This window comes from Pongo abelii, chromosome 13 (genome assembly GCF_028885655.2).
Source record: "Pongo abelii isolate AG06213 chromosome 13, NHGRI_mPonAbe1-v2.0_pri, whole genome shotgun sequence".
NCBI classification, from domain to species: domain Eukaryota; kingdom Metazoa; phylum Chordata; class Mammalia; order Primates; family Hominidae; genus Pongo; species Pongo abelii.
In genome coordinates, this window is record NC_071998.2 from 104,710,086 (window position 1) to 104,725,458 (window position 15,373).

Genomic DNA, 15,373 nt, shown 5'->3' on the forward strand with positions numbered 1-15,373 from the left:
TGGTAACTCATGTTTAACTTTTTGAGAAACTACCAGACTGTTTTCCAAAGTGGATGTACTGCTGGGCATGGTGGCTCATGTCTGTAATCCCAGCACTTTGGGAGGCTGAGGTGGGCCGATTGCTTGAGTCCAGAGTTCAAGACCAGCCTGGGCAACATGGTGAAAACCTGTCTCTACTAACAACAACAACAACAAAAATTAGCTGGCTGTGGTGGCAGGCACTTGTAGTACCAGTTACTCAGGAGGCTGAGGCAGGAGAATTGCTTGAACCTGGGAGGTGGAGGTTGCAGGTAGCTGAGATCATGCCACTGCACTCCAGCCTGGGCAACAGAGCGAGACTCTGTCTCAAAAAATAAAATAAATAAATAAACAAAGTGACTGTACCATTCTACTTTCCTACCATCAGTATATGAGGGTTCCAATTTCTCTAAATCCTCACTAACACTATTTTTTCATTTTAAAAAATTCTAGCCATTCTAGTGGGAGTGAAGTAGTATCTCATTATGGTTTTTTTGCATTTTCTTAATGACTATAAATATTGAAAAATATTATTTGCCTTTGGCATATGATATTCACTCTAGGATTATATAATACTCACTTTTTTCCCTTTGAATTTTATGGTTTATTTTTTAACTCTTAATATTTTAATCAATTGGGAATTTACTTTTGCATATAGTATGAGGCAGATTACTTTTCATTTTTCCCAAATAGTTATTTGCTCCAATTCTTATGCATTATGTTAGGACAAGTATCCTCTTATTTCTTATTACTTTTCTTTAAAAATTATTTCCCCCCCCTCTTCTCATACATTTCTTCTTCTTTTTTTTTTTTTTTTGAGACAGAGTCTCACTCTGTCGCCCAGGCTGGAGTGCAGTGGAGCGATCTCGGCTCCCTGCAAGCTCCGCCTCCCGGGTTCATGCCATTCTCCTGCCTCAGCCTCCAGAGTAGCTGGGACTACAGGTGCCCACCACCATGCCCGGCTAATTTTTTGTATTTTTTTAGTAGAGACGGGATTTCACTGTGTTAGCCACAATGGTCTCGATCTCCTGACCTCGTGATCCATCCACCTCGGCCTCCCAAAGTATTTATTCTTTTAAATGAAATTCAGTGTAGTTTTTAATTATAGCTTTATAATTCAGTCCTTATCTTCTCCCTGCCCCTCCTAAACATATCGTTGAGGCTTTTATTGTAATTATATTTCAAACTATACATTTAAAAGGGGAGTATTAAAATCTATACAATACAGTCTTCTCATTTGAGAACAGGATGTGTCTCTTCATTTATGCAAATTTTAAGATTTTCCCAAAGTTTTAGAAAGAATTTCATATAGGTCTTGCACATTTTTTGTTAAATTTATTTGAGGGAATTTAAAGTTTTAATTTATATTACAAATGAAAACATTTATTTAGCATTATATTTGGTTTTTTAACTGGTAATATACATGCACAAAACTTGTACCAAAAAATTCTAAACATTACTAAACTGAATAAAATAAAACCCCCATTCCCCAAGCCCATTTCCAATCAATAATTACTAATATATGTTTGATGTGGTTCCTCCAAATTTTCCCCCATGCACATATGTAGACATATGCTATGTTTTGTTTTACTAAATAATATCATATTATACATACATTTTTGTAACTCATCTATAAAGATATAGGCCAGGAATGGTGGCTCACACCTGCAATCCCAGCACTTTGGGAGGCTGAGGTGGGATGATCACTTGAGCCCAGGAGTTGAAGACAAGCCTAGGCAATATAGTGAGACCCCATCTCTACAAAAAATAAAAAAAATTAGCCAGGCATGGTGGCATGTGCCTGGAGTCCCAGCTACTTGGGAAGCTGAGGTGGGAGGATCGCTTGAGCCTGAGAGGCCAAGGCTGCAGTGAGCTGTGATCACACCACTGCGCTCCAGCCTGGGCAACAGAGGGAAACCCTGTTTTAAAAAAAAAAAATATATATATATATATATATATATAATATTATATATAAATATATATTATAGAAATATATATATTATATAATTATAGAAATATCTTCATGGCTGGGCACTATGGCTCCCACCTGTAATCCCAGCACTTTGGGAGGCCGAGGTGGGCGGATCACCTGAGGTCAGGAGTTTGAGACCAGCCTGGCCAACATGGCGAAACCCCATCTCTACTAAAAAATACAAAAATTAGCCAGGTGTGGTGCTGGGTGCCTGTAATCCCAGCTACTGGGGAGCCTGAGGCAGGAGAATCACTTGAACCCTGGAGACGGAGGTTGCAATGAGCCGAGATTGTGCCGTTGCACTCCAGCCTGGGCAACAAGAGAGAAACTCCGTCTCCAAAAAAAAGAAAGAAATATTTTCCATCAGCACCTAAACTTCTCCCTCTATTTTGAGTAGTGAGTGGACCATAATGTATTTAATTTATTGATGCGTGATTAGATTGTTTCTAATGTTTTGATATTCTGAGCAATGTTGCAATAAACATCTTGCCGCACTTTTCTGTTAGGAGAGAGTGTGGCACACACTACCGAAGTGCTCTAAAAATGCTTTCTTTCTGTTTACACATGTCATCTCCCCAACACTATTGTTCTTATCCTATTTTATAGTTGAGAAACCAAAGGAACAGAGGTTAAGTACATGTACAATTTGCATTCCTACTCACAGTGAATGAGAGTGCCTGCTTCCCTACACCCTACATAAAATGGAATGTTATTGCTTTTAATTCTTTGTTGGTACAAGAAGTGAAAAATTATATTTAATCTTAATTGACATTTATTTCATTATTAGTGAGGTTGAGATTCATTTTGTTTTATTTTTTGAGATGGAGTCTTGCTCTGTCACAGAGGCTGGAGTGTGGTGGCGCCATCTTGGCTCACTGCAACCTCCACCTTCTGAGTTCAAGTGATTCTCCTGCCTCAGCCTCCTGAGTAACTGGGACTACAGGCACACGCCATCATACCCGGCTACATTTTTGTATTTTTAGTAGAGATGGGGTTTCACCATGTTGGCCAGGCTGGTCTTGAACTTCTGACCTCAAGTGATCCACTCACCTCAGCCTCCCAAAGTGCTGGGATTACAGGCGTGAGCCACTGCGTCCAGCCTCATTTTATGTTGATCAGTCACCTATATTTCTGCTTTGGCTTGTCAGTTCTTTCATGTCATTTGCCCAGTTTTTGACTGAGGCATTATCTCATTTGTAAGAGCTCTTTATGTGGTTAGAATATTAACCATTTGCTTATTATATGGGTTATAATTATTTTTCTAATTTGTCATTTGCCTTCTAACTTTATAGTATCTTTTATCATTTAGAAATTAACTTTTTTTGTAATCAAGTTTTTTGGGGGGTTGAGAGCACCTATATCTTCTAAGGTCTTTCCTACCCCTAGATTATGAGAAATATTCATCTAAATTTTATTCAGGTACTTTTATTCTTTTATTTTTTGCATTTATATTTTAAATTCATCTGCAATTAATTTAATGCCTGGTGTCAGATGGAACTCTTATTAATTTTTTCCCCCAAATGGTTTGACCAGTTTTTCCAACCCGACTCTTTTGAATTGTCTTTCCTTTCTTCACTTATCATAGACCAAATTTCCACATATGGATGGTTTGGTTTCTAACCTGTCTCCCTCGTTGATCTGTCTATTCCTACATCAGGTTAGACTTAATGACTTTAGCTTCAGAATATGGTTTAGTAGTAAACATCCCAAGGCCAACCTCTATTATTCTTCTGCAAAATTTCCTTTGGAGTTATACACCCTAATTCTAGTCTGCTAGTGGCTTTACCCTTACCTTTGTCACAAACATATGTCAACATCAGGAATGACACCAGATCTATAGTAGCCTGTCCTTGTGGCCTCTAACCCATAATGATCATGTCGGCTGGACCATACTTCTCTGCTTTCCTCCATACCTCCTAGGTATTGTTGTAATTGTCTGGAATTTCGGTTTCCGGTTGTGACTATTTTTTTTTTTTTTTTAAAGACAGAGTCTCGCTCTGTCACCCAGGCTGGAGTGTAGTGGTATGATCTCGGCTCCTGCAACCTCCACTCCCGGGTTCAAGCGATTCTCCTACCTCAGCCTTCTGAGCAGCTGGGATTACAGGCGCCCGCCACCACGCCCAGCTAATTTTTGTATTTTTAGTAGAAACAGAGTTTCACCCTGTTGGTCAGGGTGGTCTCGAACTCCTGACCTCGTGGTCTGCCTGCCTTGGCCTCCCAAAGTGCTGGGATTACAGGCGTGAGCCACCCCGGCCAGTTGTGACTATTTTTAAACATTAGCACTATTCTGTTTTAAGAATCATTTACTTAAAATTGCACTTAACTTTCAGTTATCAGTAGTTAAGGCTCTAAATGTTTCCGTTTTCATGGCTTGCCTCTGTCTCTCACATACCACGTCATGTCATCCTTGACTTCTCGATTTTAATTCACTTTTGTCTGTAGAGCTTTCTTGAGTAATTTTTCCAGAAAGGGTCTGTGGGCGGTATCCTTTCTTATCCTTGTAAGCCTGAAAATATTTGCCCTCATGTTTGAGTCATAGTTTGCTTGAGTAGAAAATTCTAAGTGAATTGTCCTTCTCTCCCAGAAGCCTGAGAGCAGTGTTCTGTGGTTTCCCCAGTATTTAGTGTTTTAAGAGCAGTTTTTCCTTGATTCTCTAAAATTTATTTATGGAAACAACCAGGATTCCTTTTTCCAATCTTTGGAATTCAGAAATTTCCCTAGATTATTTCTAGTAGTTTGTTTTCTTTTGGTAATTTTTCCTGGTCCTAACTAGGTAAGTCCTTTCAGTCTGAAGACCCAAGTCTTCCTTTAGTTCAGGGAAATTTTCTATTAATTTAGGAATGGTTTCTATTCTGTGTGTTCAATCTCCTCTTTCTGGACTTCCTACTACAAATAATAATAATAATAATATTAATAATAAAAATGGTGCCTAACATTAAAGCGTGCTTTCTTTCTGTGATAATATATAATCTTCCCAGCACTATTGTTATTCTCATTTCATAGATGAGAAAACAAAGGAAAAGAGAGATTGAGCAGATTATACAAGGTCGCATAGTTAGGAGGTGCGGGCCAGGTTGTAATCCCAAGCACCTGGCTCCAGAGCCCATGTCCTTAGCTACTAAACTATACTCCCTGCCTGTCGGGTCCCAACCCCAGAGCCCACCCTGCCCTTCCCCCCAGCACTCTCTAGTGACAATGTTGAGTGTCGACAGGCAGGGACTCTGTAATCAGTGGGGGAAGGCTTGGGGATGCTAGGATGATGGATCTGAAACAGACTGGGCTACTGAGGCCAGAGAGGGGCAGGGATTGTCAGAGGTTCTCCAGTGAATTTAGAGTTGGGACTCTTCCCTCCCTCCTCTTCCCTTGGTCTCAGCCACCTGCTTCAGGCCTCCTCTTTGTCCCTGGGACTGCTGCATTGCTTCTTGTGGGTCTCCCTCTTCCTACTCCTGTCCATGTAGTCACCTCTGTCAACAGCAGCTGCGATGACTCTTCTTATAGAACACGTGCAGTGACCTTCACGCTGCTGAGTGTTTGGTGAATGACTGTATGAGTGAGCAAAGAAGTTTACAGTGCCTAATGTGCGTCAAACACTGTGCTAAGTACTGTTGATGCAGTATGCATTAGTCAGCAATCTACCAATTGCAAGTGACAAAAACCCAGCTTCCAGGAGTAAATGGAATTTACTGGATTAGGGAGGGTAGCCTTCAGGCCTAGTTGGATTCAGAGCCTTGAGCAATGTCACTGAGAACTGGCCTCAGCCTCTTCATCTCTTGGTTCTATTTACTTAGGTGTTGGCTCGCTCCCTTAGTGGTAGCAGTGCTGCTGCCAGAAGGGCCAGGGTTATGACCATGGCCTTGGAGTTGGACTCCCTCAATCATTTCATGAGTAGTCCCTGGGCCTGATCCTCATTAGCCCAAATAGGATCACATGCCCATTCCAGCCACTGAGGACAGTGGGATGGGTTAAACTAATGGACTGAGGCCTGGATCACATGCCTCTCCCTGGAGTGGGAGATGGGTCGGTTCCTTGTGAATCACCTGGCTTGAGAATGAGAGAGGGAAGGCTAATTCCTCAAGTGAATGGGGTCTGATCAGGCAGGTCTCAGATGTCCTCTACTTCTTGGCTCATCAACCAGCATGGTCCTCACCCCACAGAGCTGACAGTCTAGTGTGGGGTCTAGTGTGGGGCAAGGACACCAATCATGAACAGCATATAATAAATCGATGACAGTTGTGACAAAGGGCCTAATGAGAGCGCCTACTGGGAGGACCTGGGGAAAGTTTCTGAGGCAGGGAGGCTTGGGATGGAAGGATTGTTGTAGGTGGGGACCCTAACGCAGGCCAGCATAGGTGGGAAGACGAGGAAGGGGAACAGAGCATGAGATGAGGCTGGAGGTGTGTTCAGGATCAGACAGTGCTGGTCTTGAGAAGCTGTGGGAAGAAGTGTGACTTTATCCTGAGTGCAGGGGTTGATGGGTGTTGTAGAAAGCTGATGCTGGCCTCATAGAGGAGAATGGTGAGGAGGAAGGCAAGTCGAGAGGCAGGGAGCAGTGTGGAGCCATTGCCCTCGGCCAGCGAGAGCTGATGGTGGCTTGGACGAGGACTGAGGCACCAGGGATTGAGAGAGGTGAGAGATCCACAGGACGTATAGCAGGAGGGGTCTGCAAAATTCTGTGATTAATTGCACGGGGAATGTTTGGGAGAAGAATGGTGCTCAAAAGTCTAGCTCAGGCCAGGCATGGTGGCTCACACCTGTAATCCCAGCACTTTGGGAGGCCTAGATGGGTGGATCACTTGAGGTCAGGAGTTCGAGACCAGCCTAGCCAACATGGTGAAGCCTTGTCTCTACTAAAAATAGAAAAAATTAGCCAGGCGTGGTGGTGGGCGCCTGTAATCCCAGCTACTTGGGAGGTTGAGGCAGGAGAATTGCTTGAACCTGGGAGGCGGAGGTTGCAGTAAGCTGAGATTGTGCCATTGCACTCCAGCCTGGGCAACAAGAGTGAAACTCCATCCTAAAGAAAAAAAAAAAGTCTAGCTCAGGGAAACAGATGGTGCCATTCTCTGAGCTGGGAGCAGTGGAGGAGGAGTGGTTTGGGTGGCAGGATCGAGTCCCACTGTATGTGTAAGTATCATGATAGGGTCCAAGTTAGTGAGTTCTCATGAAACAAAGCCATTTAAATCAGGGCTCCTTAAGCTACCTGTGGTGAGGGGCTTTGACATTTTGTAGCATCACACTGCATGTGATTTATTATGCAGGCTTGAGAACACCTGAGCCAGCCCATGCCCTATTCAGTGAGACCAGTCCACTCATCTCATGCTTAGAGGTGGCAATGTCAAGTTGAAGTTCTTTAAACACAATCAGTCTTGCTACCTATCTCACTGCAGACTGGTAACAAGCAGCCTGTGAACCCATATGGTTCTGCAGACCACATTTTGAGTGGACTGATCTAGTTCAACCCCAGCGCATTTTAGAGACAGGGAAACTGAGGCTTGGGGGTGGTGGGGGTGGGGGTTCACAGAAGGCAGCAGCAAAGTTAGCATTTCAGTCTTTCCCCCACTGACCCTTTGTTTTGATGGCTTGGGCTCAAGCCCAACAGCCCAAACAGTGGGTGGACCCAGGGGAGTGTGTGGAGAACTGTTTCCAGCAACCAAGGTCACAGGCCTGGCCTCCCCGTAGCTGAGTCAGTGGCTCTGTGCTGAACACTTCCCAGGAACATGGGCTGACAGGACACAGTCTGGCCCTGGAGCTGACACAAGCACAGTGGGTCGAGGATTGCTCCCAAAAGCCCGAAGTCTCCGGCCAGCATGTGGCTGGTTGGACCGGAGCCAGGAAGGGAGGCAGTCGTGGCTCCCAGCCATCCTGAGCTGCTACAGCCACCCAAGGTCAGACTGATACTGCTGAGGTGACTGCAAAGCGTGCCTCAGGATGGAGGCAGAAGCCAGCCAGCAGCAGGCCTCTGGGCTAGCTCTGTAGGGGGACATTTGGTCTCCTGGCTTTTGCTGCATGTGGGCTTCTCCTTGCTGGGTTGGGAGCCACCGTTTCCATTAGCAGGTTGGGAATCGTCCATTGCTGTCTCAAGTTGCTGAGGAAGAGGCAACTTCCATTGCTGTCTCAAGTTGCTGAGGAAGAGGCAGATAGCAAGGGGGAGACATTTGGGGAATAAGAGATTAGGGGCAGAATATACAGTTAAGAGCATGGGCCTGGGAGCCATGCTGCCTGCCGGGCTTCCGCCTTGTAACCTTTCTGTACCTCAGTTTCCTGATCTGTAAGCTGGGCATGATGAGAATAGCCTGTTCATCAACAAATGGTAATGATTCTCAGCTATTAGTACATGCCAGACCCTCATCTGTTAGCCCCTCAACATGTCATCACATTTAATTTTACCATTTACATTAACCTTCTCAAGGTGAATTCTGTCTTTTCACAGATGATAGCAACAATGACATCATAGCAATAACAATGATGGCTCTTATTTATTGAGCACTTACTGTGTACCAGGCATTCCACACCACGTCGTCTAGTCCTCCTCAGGGTCCGTTGAGGCCCATTTTACAGACAAGGAAACTGAGACTCAGAGATAGTAAAGGGACTTGCCCAGGATAATTCACACTCAGATTAGATTTTTTAGACTCCAAAGACTGTGCTCTCTCTAAATTCCACTGACTGAGCTGATTCCTTTAGTGAGAGGGCCTGAAGGGGCATGGGACTGTCCATGGGAGGGGAGGAGTAGGGCTGGGGCCACTGGACAACCACTTCCTGGTCTCATTTTAGAGATGGAGGACTGAGGTCAGGAAGGGGAAGGGGCTTACCCTGGGTTCTGCAGGCCACAAACCACAGCTCCCTGTGAACTTGAACCTGAGGATACCTGCTCTGTCTTACCCCACCCCACCATTTGTGGCAGGTGCCCCAGAACAAGGCCCATGCCACCAGGAAGAGCAAGACCTACACCAAGCAAGCAGTAGGAGAATGTGTCCCCTGCCCAGGTGCTAGGGTCCTAGAGGCCAAAACATGGCACGGCAGCCCCCGTCTGCAGCATCAGTGGCTTCATCTGCCATGACCCCCTCCAAGTTCCATCCCACGGACGGGCTGCTCTGGCCAGCTCTGTATCCTTAGTTCCTAGTACCAGCTCCAGCACAGAGCAGGGATTCAGTGGTTATTGAAATAACTAGTTAACATTTCTTGGCTGACTCTGCAGTGGGGAGGGCCTTTTTGCATAGAGTCTCTAGACCCCCAAACCAGGGTTGTGAGCCCCAGGGAGTAAAAGCTCAGAACTTTCTAAGTGAGTTAGCAGATTCAAAGCTTGGACTGGAGTGGCCATATACAGGGACTTCCTCAGAGTTTCAAAGAGCAGCCTGGGGTGGTCACTTTCTTCTGCAGTGAGTTGGAACAGTGGCAGGGCTCTGCAGAAGTTGAAGCCAGTGTGTACCCAGCACAGTCTCGGGGTGTCTGGGGATGATGAAAGCTAAGCAGCTTCTGGCAGGGGCAAGGGGCTAGTCTTACTCTGAAGTGCTCTGGAATTCCTGGGACCACATCTTTCCCTGGCTTCTCTCTCTCTCTTTCTTTTTTTCTTTTTGAAATGGAGTCTCGCTCTGTTGCCCAGGCTGGAGTGCAGTGATGTGATCTCGGCTCACTGCAATCTTTACCTCCCAGATTCAAGCAATTCTTGTGCCTCAACCTCCCAAGCAGCTGGGATTAGAGGCACATGCCACCATGCCCAGCTACTTTTTTGTATTTTTAGTAGAGACAAGGTTTCACCATGTTGGCCAGGCTGGTCTCAAACTCCTGACCTCAAGTTATCCCCCTGCCTCCACCTCCCAAAGTACTGGGATTACAGGTGTGAGCCACTGTGCCCAGCCTCTTCTCTTCCCTTCCCTTCCCTTCTTTTCTTTCTCTTTTTCTTTCTTTTCTTTTCTTTTCCTTCTTCTCCCCCTCTTTCTGTCTCTCTCTCTCTCTCTCTCTCTCTCTGTCTCTCTCTTTCACAGGGTCTTGCTCTGTCACCCAGGTGGGAGTGCAGTGGCACAATTATCACGGCTCACTGCAGCCTCAACCTCCTGGGCTCAAGCGATCCTCCCACTTCAGCCTCTTGAGTAGCTGGGATCACAGGCACACAGCACCGTGCCCAGCTAATTTTTAATTTTTTTTTAATTTTTTTTTTTTTTTGTAGAGATGGAGTCTTCCTATGTTGCCCAGGCTGGTCTCGACCTTCTGGGCTCAAATGATCCTCCCACCTCAGCCTCCCAAAGTACTGAATTACATGCTCGTGATGGGGTCTTGGGAGCATAAACCCATGAGGTGTATTGGTCTTCACGCAGTGGAAGCAGTAAAGGAAGACAGCGGAAACCTCGCTGTGGTGTGGGCTGTAGGGGAGCAGCCTGTCTCTGGCACCTGGCTGCATCCCAGGCTGTTGCTGCATCTCCCCTGGGGCCTGTCTAAAGACTTGGGCTTTGCTTGGGGGTACTGTATTCCAAAAATAGGAGGCGGGTCCCTGCTGAACCTCCCTGGTCCTAGCCCTGGGAGCTGCTGCCAACCTGTCTGAACAGTGTGGAGTTTGCCTGTGTGGTTGGGCTGTACAGTTCTCTGTGTAACTGATGGGCTCGTCTGTTCCATGGGCTGCCCTGGGCCATGGTGCAGGACACAGTGGGAAGTGAACTGGGCTTCATCTGTAGCCCTGCACTTACTAGTGTAACCTTAGTCTCTCTATGCCTCTGCTTACACATCCATAAAATGGGGATATTAGAAATCATATCTGAGGTCGAGCACGTGGCTCTTGCCGGTAATCCCAGCACTTTGGGAGGCTGAGATGGGCAGATTGCTTGAGGCCAGGAGTTCGAGATCAGCCTGGCCAACATGGTGAAACCCCCTCCCTACTAAAAATGCAAAAAATCAGCTGGGTGTGGTGGCACACGCCTGTAGTCCCAGCTACTCGTGAGGCTGTGGCATGAGAATTGCCTGAATCCAGGAGGCGGAGGTTGCAGTGAGCCGAGATCGTGCCACTGCACTCCAGCCTGGGTGACAGAGCAAGACTCTGTCTCAAAAAAAAAAAAAAAAATCATATCTGATAGGGTTATGAGGATTCAATCAATCAATCAATCAATCAGTAATCAAAAAGTGCTTAGAGCAGTGCTGTCATGTGTCAGATAAGTGTTTGTTATGTATGAAATATGTGGATCAGTGATTGGGGCCCAGGTCCTGAGTACCTGGGTGCTGACCCCTGGGCCTGTGGGCCACCTAGATCTTACCACTCTCTAGATCCCAGTTTCTCCTGTACTGAACAGCACCATCATTTATGTACCTCTGAGAAGCATTGGGATGTGGTGAAAGGAGCACTGGACTGGGAGTTAGCAATCCCAGCCCTGCCACTCAGTTGCTGTGTTTCCTTGGGAAAGTTACTTTCCCTCTCTGGGCCTCAGTTTCACTGACTGTAGATGGGAAACAACAGTGAAAGATTTCCAAGGGCCCTCTGGCTTAGAAATCCTGGCTGCCAGTGACTCCCCTATCCTACCCTAGGCTATACACTGGGAGGACCCCCAGCCCTGTTGATTTGTGTCTGGAGCTATGGGAGGCAGAGAGCAGTGGCTGCCCCAGGGCTCCTCCAGCCATGGGATGCTCTCCTATCCTGGCCTGGCAGGCTCTGGGCCTTGGGGCACTGAGCTGCTCTACCCTTTCCTCACCATGCTATGGTCCAGAGCATTGATGAATGTATTCTGGACTCCTTCTGGACCCAGCACACTGGGTTGGCAGAGCTGCTTTGCCCATCACAGCATAGGGTGTAATTTTGGAGTCATTAGTCTCACTCCATGGCTAATGTCTGCCTCCCTCACTGGACTGTCAGCTTTGTGAATGCAGGGCCCTGCCTATTGGTTCTCTACCACATCCCCAGGGCCTAGCACAGAGCCTGGCACACAGTCTATGCTCTGCAACTGTTTGTTGATTGAAAGAAGGTGACAACTCAGCTGAAGCTCGAGGGCACCTCTGACATGAAGAAATCCTATATTCAGGCTCCCCACCCTGAGAAATCTTATCTCAGGCACCAGAAATTCCATCCTGGAAACCAGCCAGCCTCATTGGTGATTGGTTAGCTCCATCAGAATTGGCCATCTCTTGAGACTCACCTCCTTAGCTTCCCAGGCCAAGGGTGAATCCTGCTTTTCAGGAGCCAGAAGGATGACAGCCTTCCAGTGTAGAAGGTTCCTAGGCCCTGCAAGGACTGCCTTGTTTCTGCCCCCAGGGACAAGATGAAACACTGGTTGGCGTTTGTAAGTTACCAACTCAGAGGAGGGCTGTTCTGAGTTGACCCGATAAAGAATGTTTTCTTGTAGCAGTGTGCATGTGTATGCTTGTGTATGTGAGAGAGTCAGGAATAGAGAGTCAGAGATGGACAGGGGCAGGGATACAGGCAGAAACATCTCGAGACCCTGCGGGGGGTCTCTACCATAGGGAGGGAAAGAGACAGAGACACTGTGCTTCAGCCTAGGTGGCCAAGGTGGGTGGGGTGGGCACGGGAACATAGAGGCTCCTTCTGTCCATTTTTTCTGCGCCATCATCCCAGGATGCCTGCTGCTCTGGTGGGAGCCAGCCACAAGTTGGGCATTCCCAACTTGGGCCTCAGGGACAGCCCAGGGTGCATTTGTCAACATTGTGACAAGCTGCAGCACCAGAGAACAGCTCTGTGCTGGCACAGCAGCGTCTTGCTGTTGTCTGGCTGTATGGTGGTTAAGAGCTGGCATGACGAGTAGGAGCAACTAGTTTTCAGTCCTGGCTATACAGACAACTGGCTATGTGACTGTGGGCAACTTCCTTTGCCATTCTGTAATTTGGACTCTTCATCTGTAACTGGGGTAATCACAGTCCTCCCCTCCTCACAACCTGCTGGTGAGGATTCAGTGCATTAATGCAGGCAGAGCTCTGGGAACAGGGCCTGGCACGGAGTTCATGCTCAAGAAAGGGTAGCCAAGAGCCAGCTCAGAGAATCCTGTATTCATCCCACAGGTGGGCGGGTCAAAGTTAGCAGCCTCCTTTTACAGATGAAGAAACCGAGGCTCAGAGAGGGGAAGGAACTTGCTCAGTGACAGCCAATTAACCAGTGCTGGAGCTGGAACTGGAGCTGGGGACCCTCTCCTCCCAGTCCGGGGCTTGTTACACTGCCCCCACAGTTCCTCCTTGGGGATGTCTCTGTCATTCATGGCTGTAACTCTCATTACAGCCAACGTTACTGTAACGGGATGTTACAGTCCAATTTGCCCTCCCAGCCAGCTGTCTCCGGGAGAGGAAGCCCCAGGTTCTCTTTCTACATAGGATTCCCCAGAGTTTAGCGTTCAAAGATTCAGCTGTGCGCTGGGAAGGGACTGAAGCTGCCACCCCCCTCCAACCCTGGGGGCGGTCGCATTCTGGAAGTCAGCGTGTGCTGGCTGCAGGACCCTGGGTTCAGTTGCAGCCTCCCATTGGGACAGGAACAGCGTCGGGGTGGGGGAGTGACAGGGAAGCCTCGGTGATTGGCTTGGTCTTGTGGTCTTGCAGGGAGCGGCTGCCGGCAGGCCGGCTGGAGGCGGCTTTGCGCTGCCCAAGCCTGGGAGTCCTCAGGATGTGTGTGGGGTGGAGCCTGCTAGGGATCCCAGTGCCAGGGGGTGCCATTGTGAGGGATGGACGCCTCTCCCCCGGAGCAGCACTTTGGAGCCAGCTTCGGCCCTGGGGATGAGCCACAGGGGACCCACAGCCCATGTGTGTGAGCATGTAACCCGGGAGCCAGCTGGGCCCCTCGTGGGGTGGGCAGAAGGACGGGCTGGCCCAGGACCCTCTTCTTTGAGACATCCTGGACTCCATTTCAGATGAAAGTGCTTTGAGAAACCACAGAGTTTTCTGTTTAATGGAAGAAGGAAACCCATCCTCTCTCCAGAGTGGCGGTGGCCGGCTGGATAGGGTGTGTGTTTGGGAAAGGCGCTGGAGGAGGAGGAAGAGGAGGAGGACAAGTAGGAGGAAGAGGAAGAGGAGGAGGGACGGGTGATGCAAGGGTTTTGAAAGCGCTACCTAGATGTGGGAGGTGGAACCTGGTCATTTGGTTCTGCTTTTCCTAGCAGGTATCGCTCCCCTGGGGAACTTGGGTAAGTCCATAAATAGCTCTGCTGACACAAAGGAGCTCTGTCTGGGGAAGGCAGCCGCTTGACACGGCCGCCAGGAGCTGCCACAGCCACGGCCGCCCGCCTGCGGGAGGAGCCGGGTGGAGACCCGGGCGGGCGAGCTGGCAGGAGCGGCAGCCAGGAGTCGCCTGGGTCCCTGCTGGAGTGTGCTGGGTAGGTACCTTGGTGACAGGGCTGTGTGTGTGGTGGGCGGGTGTCCAAGCCACCCTGTGCCCCTGTTTCTATTGTTTCTTCCCCAGGGCAGCCATTGATAGGCATGTTGCAACCAAACCATTTGTGCTCTGTTCTGAGATAGCTCTGTGTGTGTGTGTGTGTGTGTGTGTGTGTGTGTGTGTCTGTCTGTCTGTCTGTCTGTCCATCTGTCTGTCTCAGGGGCTGGGAGCCCTGCAGGTTTGGGGGGATGCTTCCTCTGTTTGCTGCTCCCCACTTCTAGGCTGGACAGCCAGCTTTTCTTTCTCAGAGAAACAAGAACTGTTTGGTGGCCAAAAAGTCGGGACACTGCATGGGAGGGGAGCGCTCAGCCGGCAGGGTTGGCTATTGTATCAGGGGTGCTGGCCGCACACCAGGCACCAGGGATGCAAGCTCGTGTCTAGTTTCACTCGTGGGGGAAGAGGTGGTCTCTGGAACTATTCTCAGTGGGTTGCCTTTAGTCCCTAAGAGGGCCTCTGCTGAAATGTCCACTGGAAGCACAAGCAAAGATGCTCTGCCTCCGAGCTCCAACCCCATGGAAGAGGGCCTGCACCTGCTCCCTTGGCTCCAGCTGAGACCCATCAGGCAGGGGGTGGTGGCAGAGACAGGCTCACACCACAGAGCTGGCCACTGTGAGCAGACAGAGGCTAATTCTTTTCCCAGCCTGGAGGGTCCACATCTCTATTCTTGTTCCGAGGTGTCCAGGAAGAACCCTTGAACCCTAGGACTCAGGGCAGGAGGATAAACCTGGACCCAGAAAGGGGAGGAGCCTTGTCCAAGTTTGAGCAGCAGGTCTGTGGCTGAGCAGGGACCAGGATAGAGGACTTCTGCCTCCTAGAACAGCAAGAACAGGACATGTGGGAAACCATTTCCCTGACCTGAGCTAAGTATTATAATTCAGCTTCAAATCTGACCCTCCTGGCCTGAGAAGCTTGGTACACCAGGCCCCACAGTGATGCTTGAAAACTTTCCACATCCTGCTGCCCTCAGGCCTTCTGGCTGGGTGGCTATCTGGCTTCCTCTCCCAGTGCTAGAGTGGGTACATCTCCTCAAGGAAAGG

At 48.4% G+C, this 15,373-nt stretch overlaps 1 protein-coding gene across 8 annotated transcripts in view; it reads left to right on the top strand.

The window, feature by feature from the left end:
• RGS3 (regulator of G protein signaling 3) overlaps window positions 1–15,373 on the top strand; it is a 136,778-nt gene that overhangs the window by 90,362 nt on the left and 31,043 nt on the right. The window contains exons 1-2 of one of the 8 annotated variants that reach the window (XM_063714369.1): window positions 13,425–13,907; window positions 14,065–14,088. The exons of 4 other annotated variants lie outside the window; for them this stretch is intronic. In XM_063714369.1, coding sequence (XP_063570439.1) covers window positions 13,854–13,907; window positions 14,065–14,088 — 78 coding nt within the window. In that variant the 5' untranslated portion in view covers window positions 13,425–13,853. Of the gene's footprint in view, window positions 1–13,424; window positions 14,278–15,373 lie in introns of those variants that run through there. 3 more of the 8 variants (XM_054520486.2, XM_054520487.2, XM_063714370.1) reach the window with 3 other exon arrangements.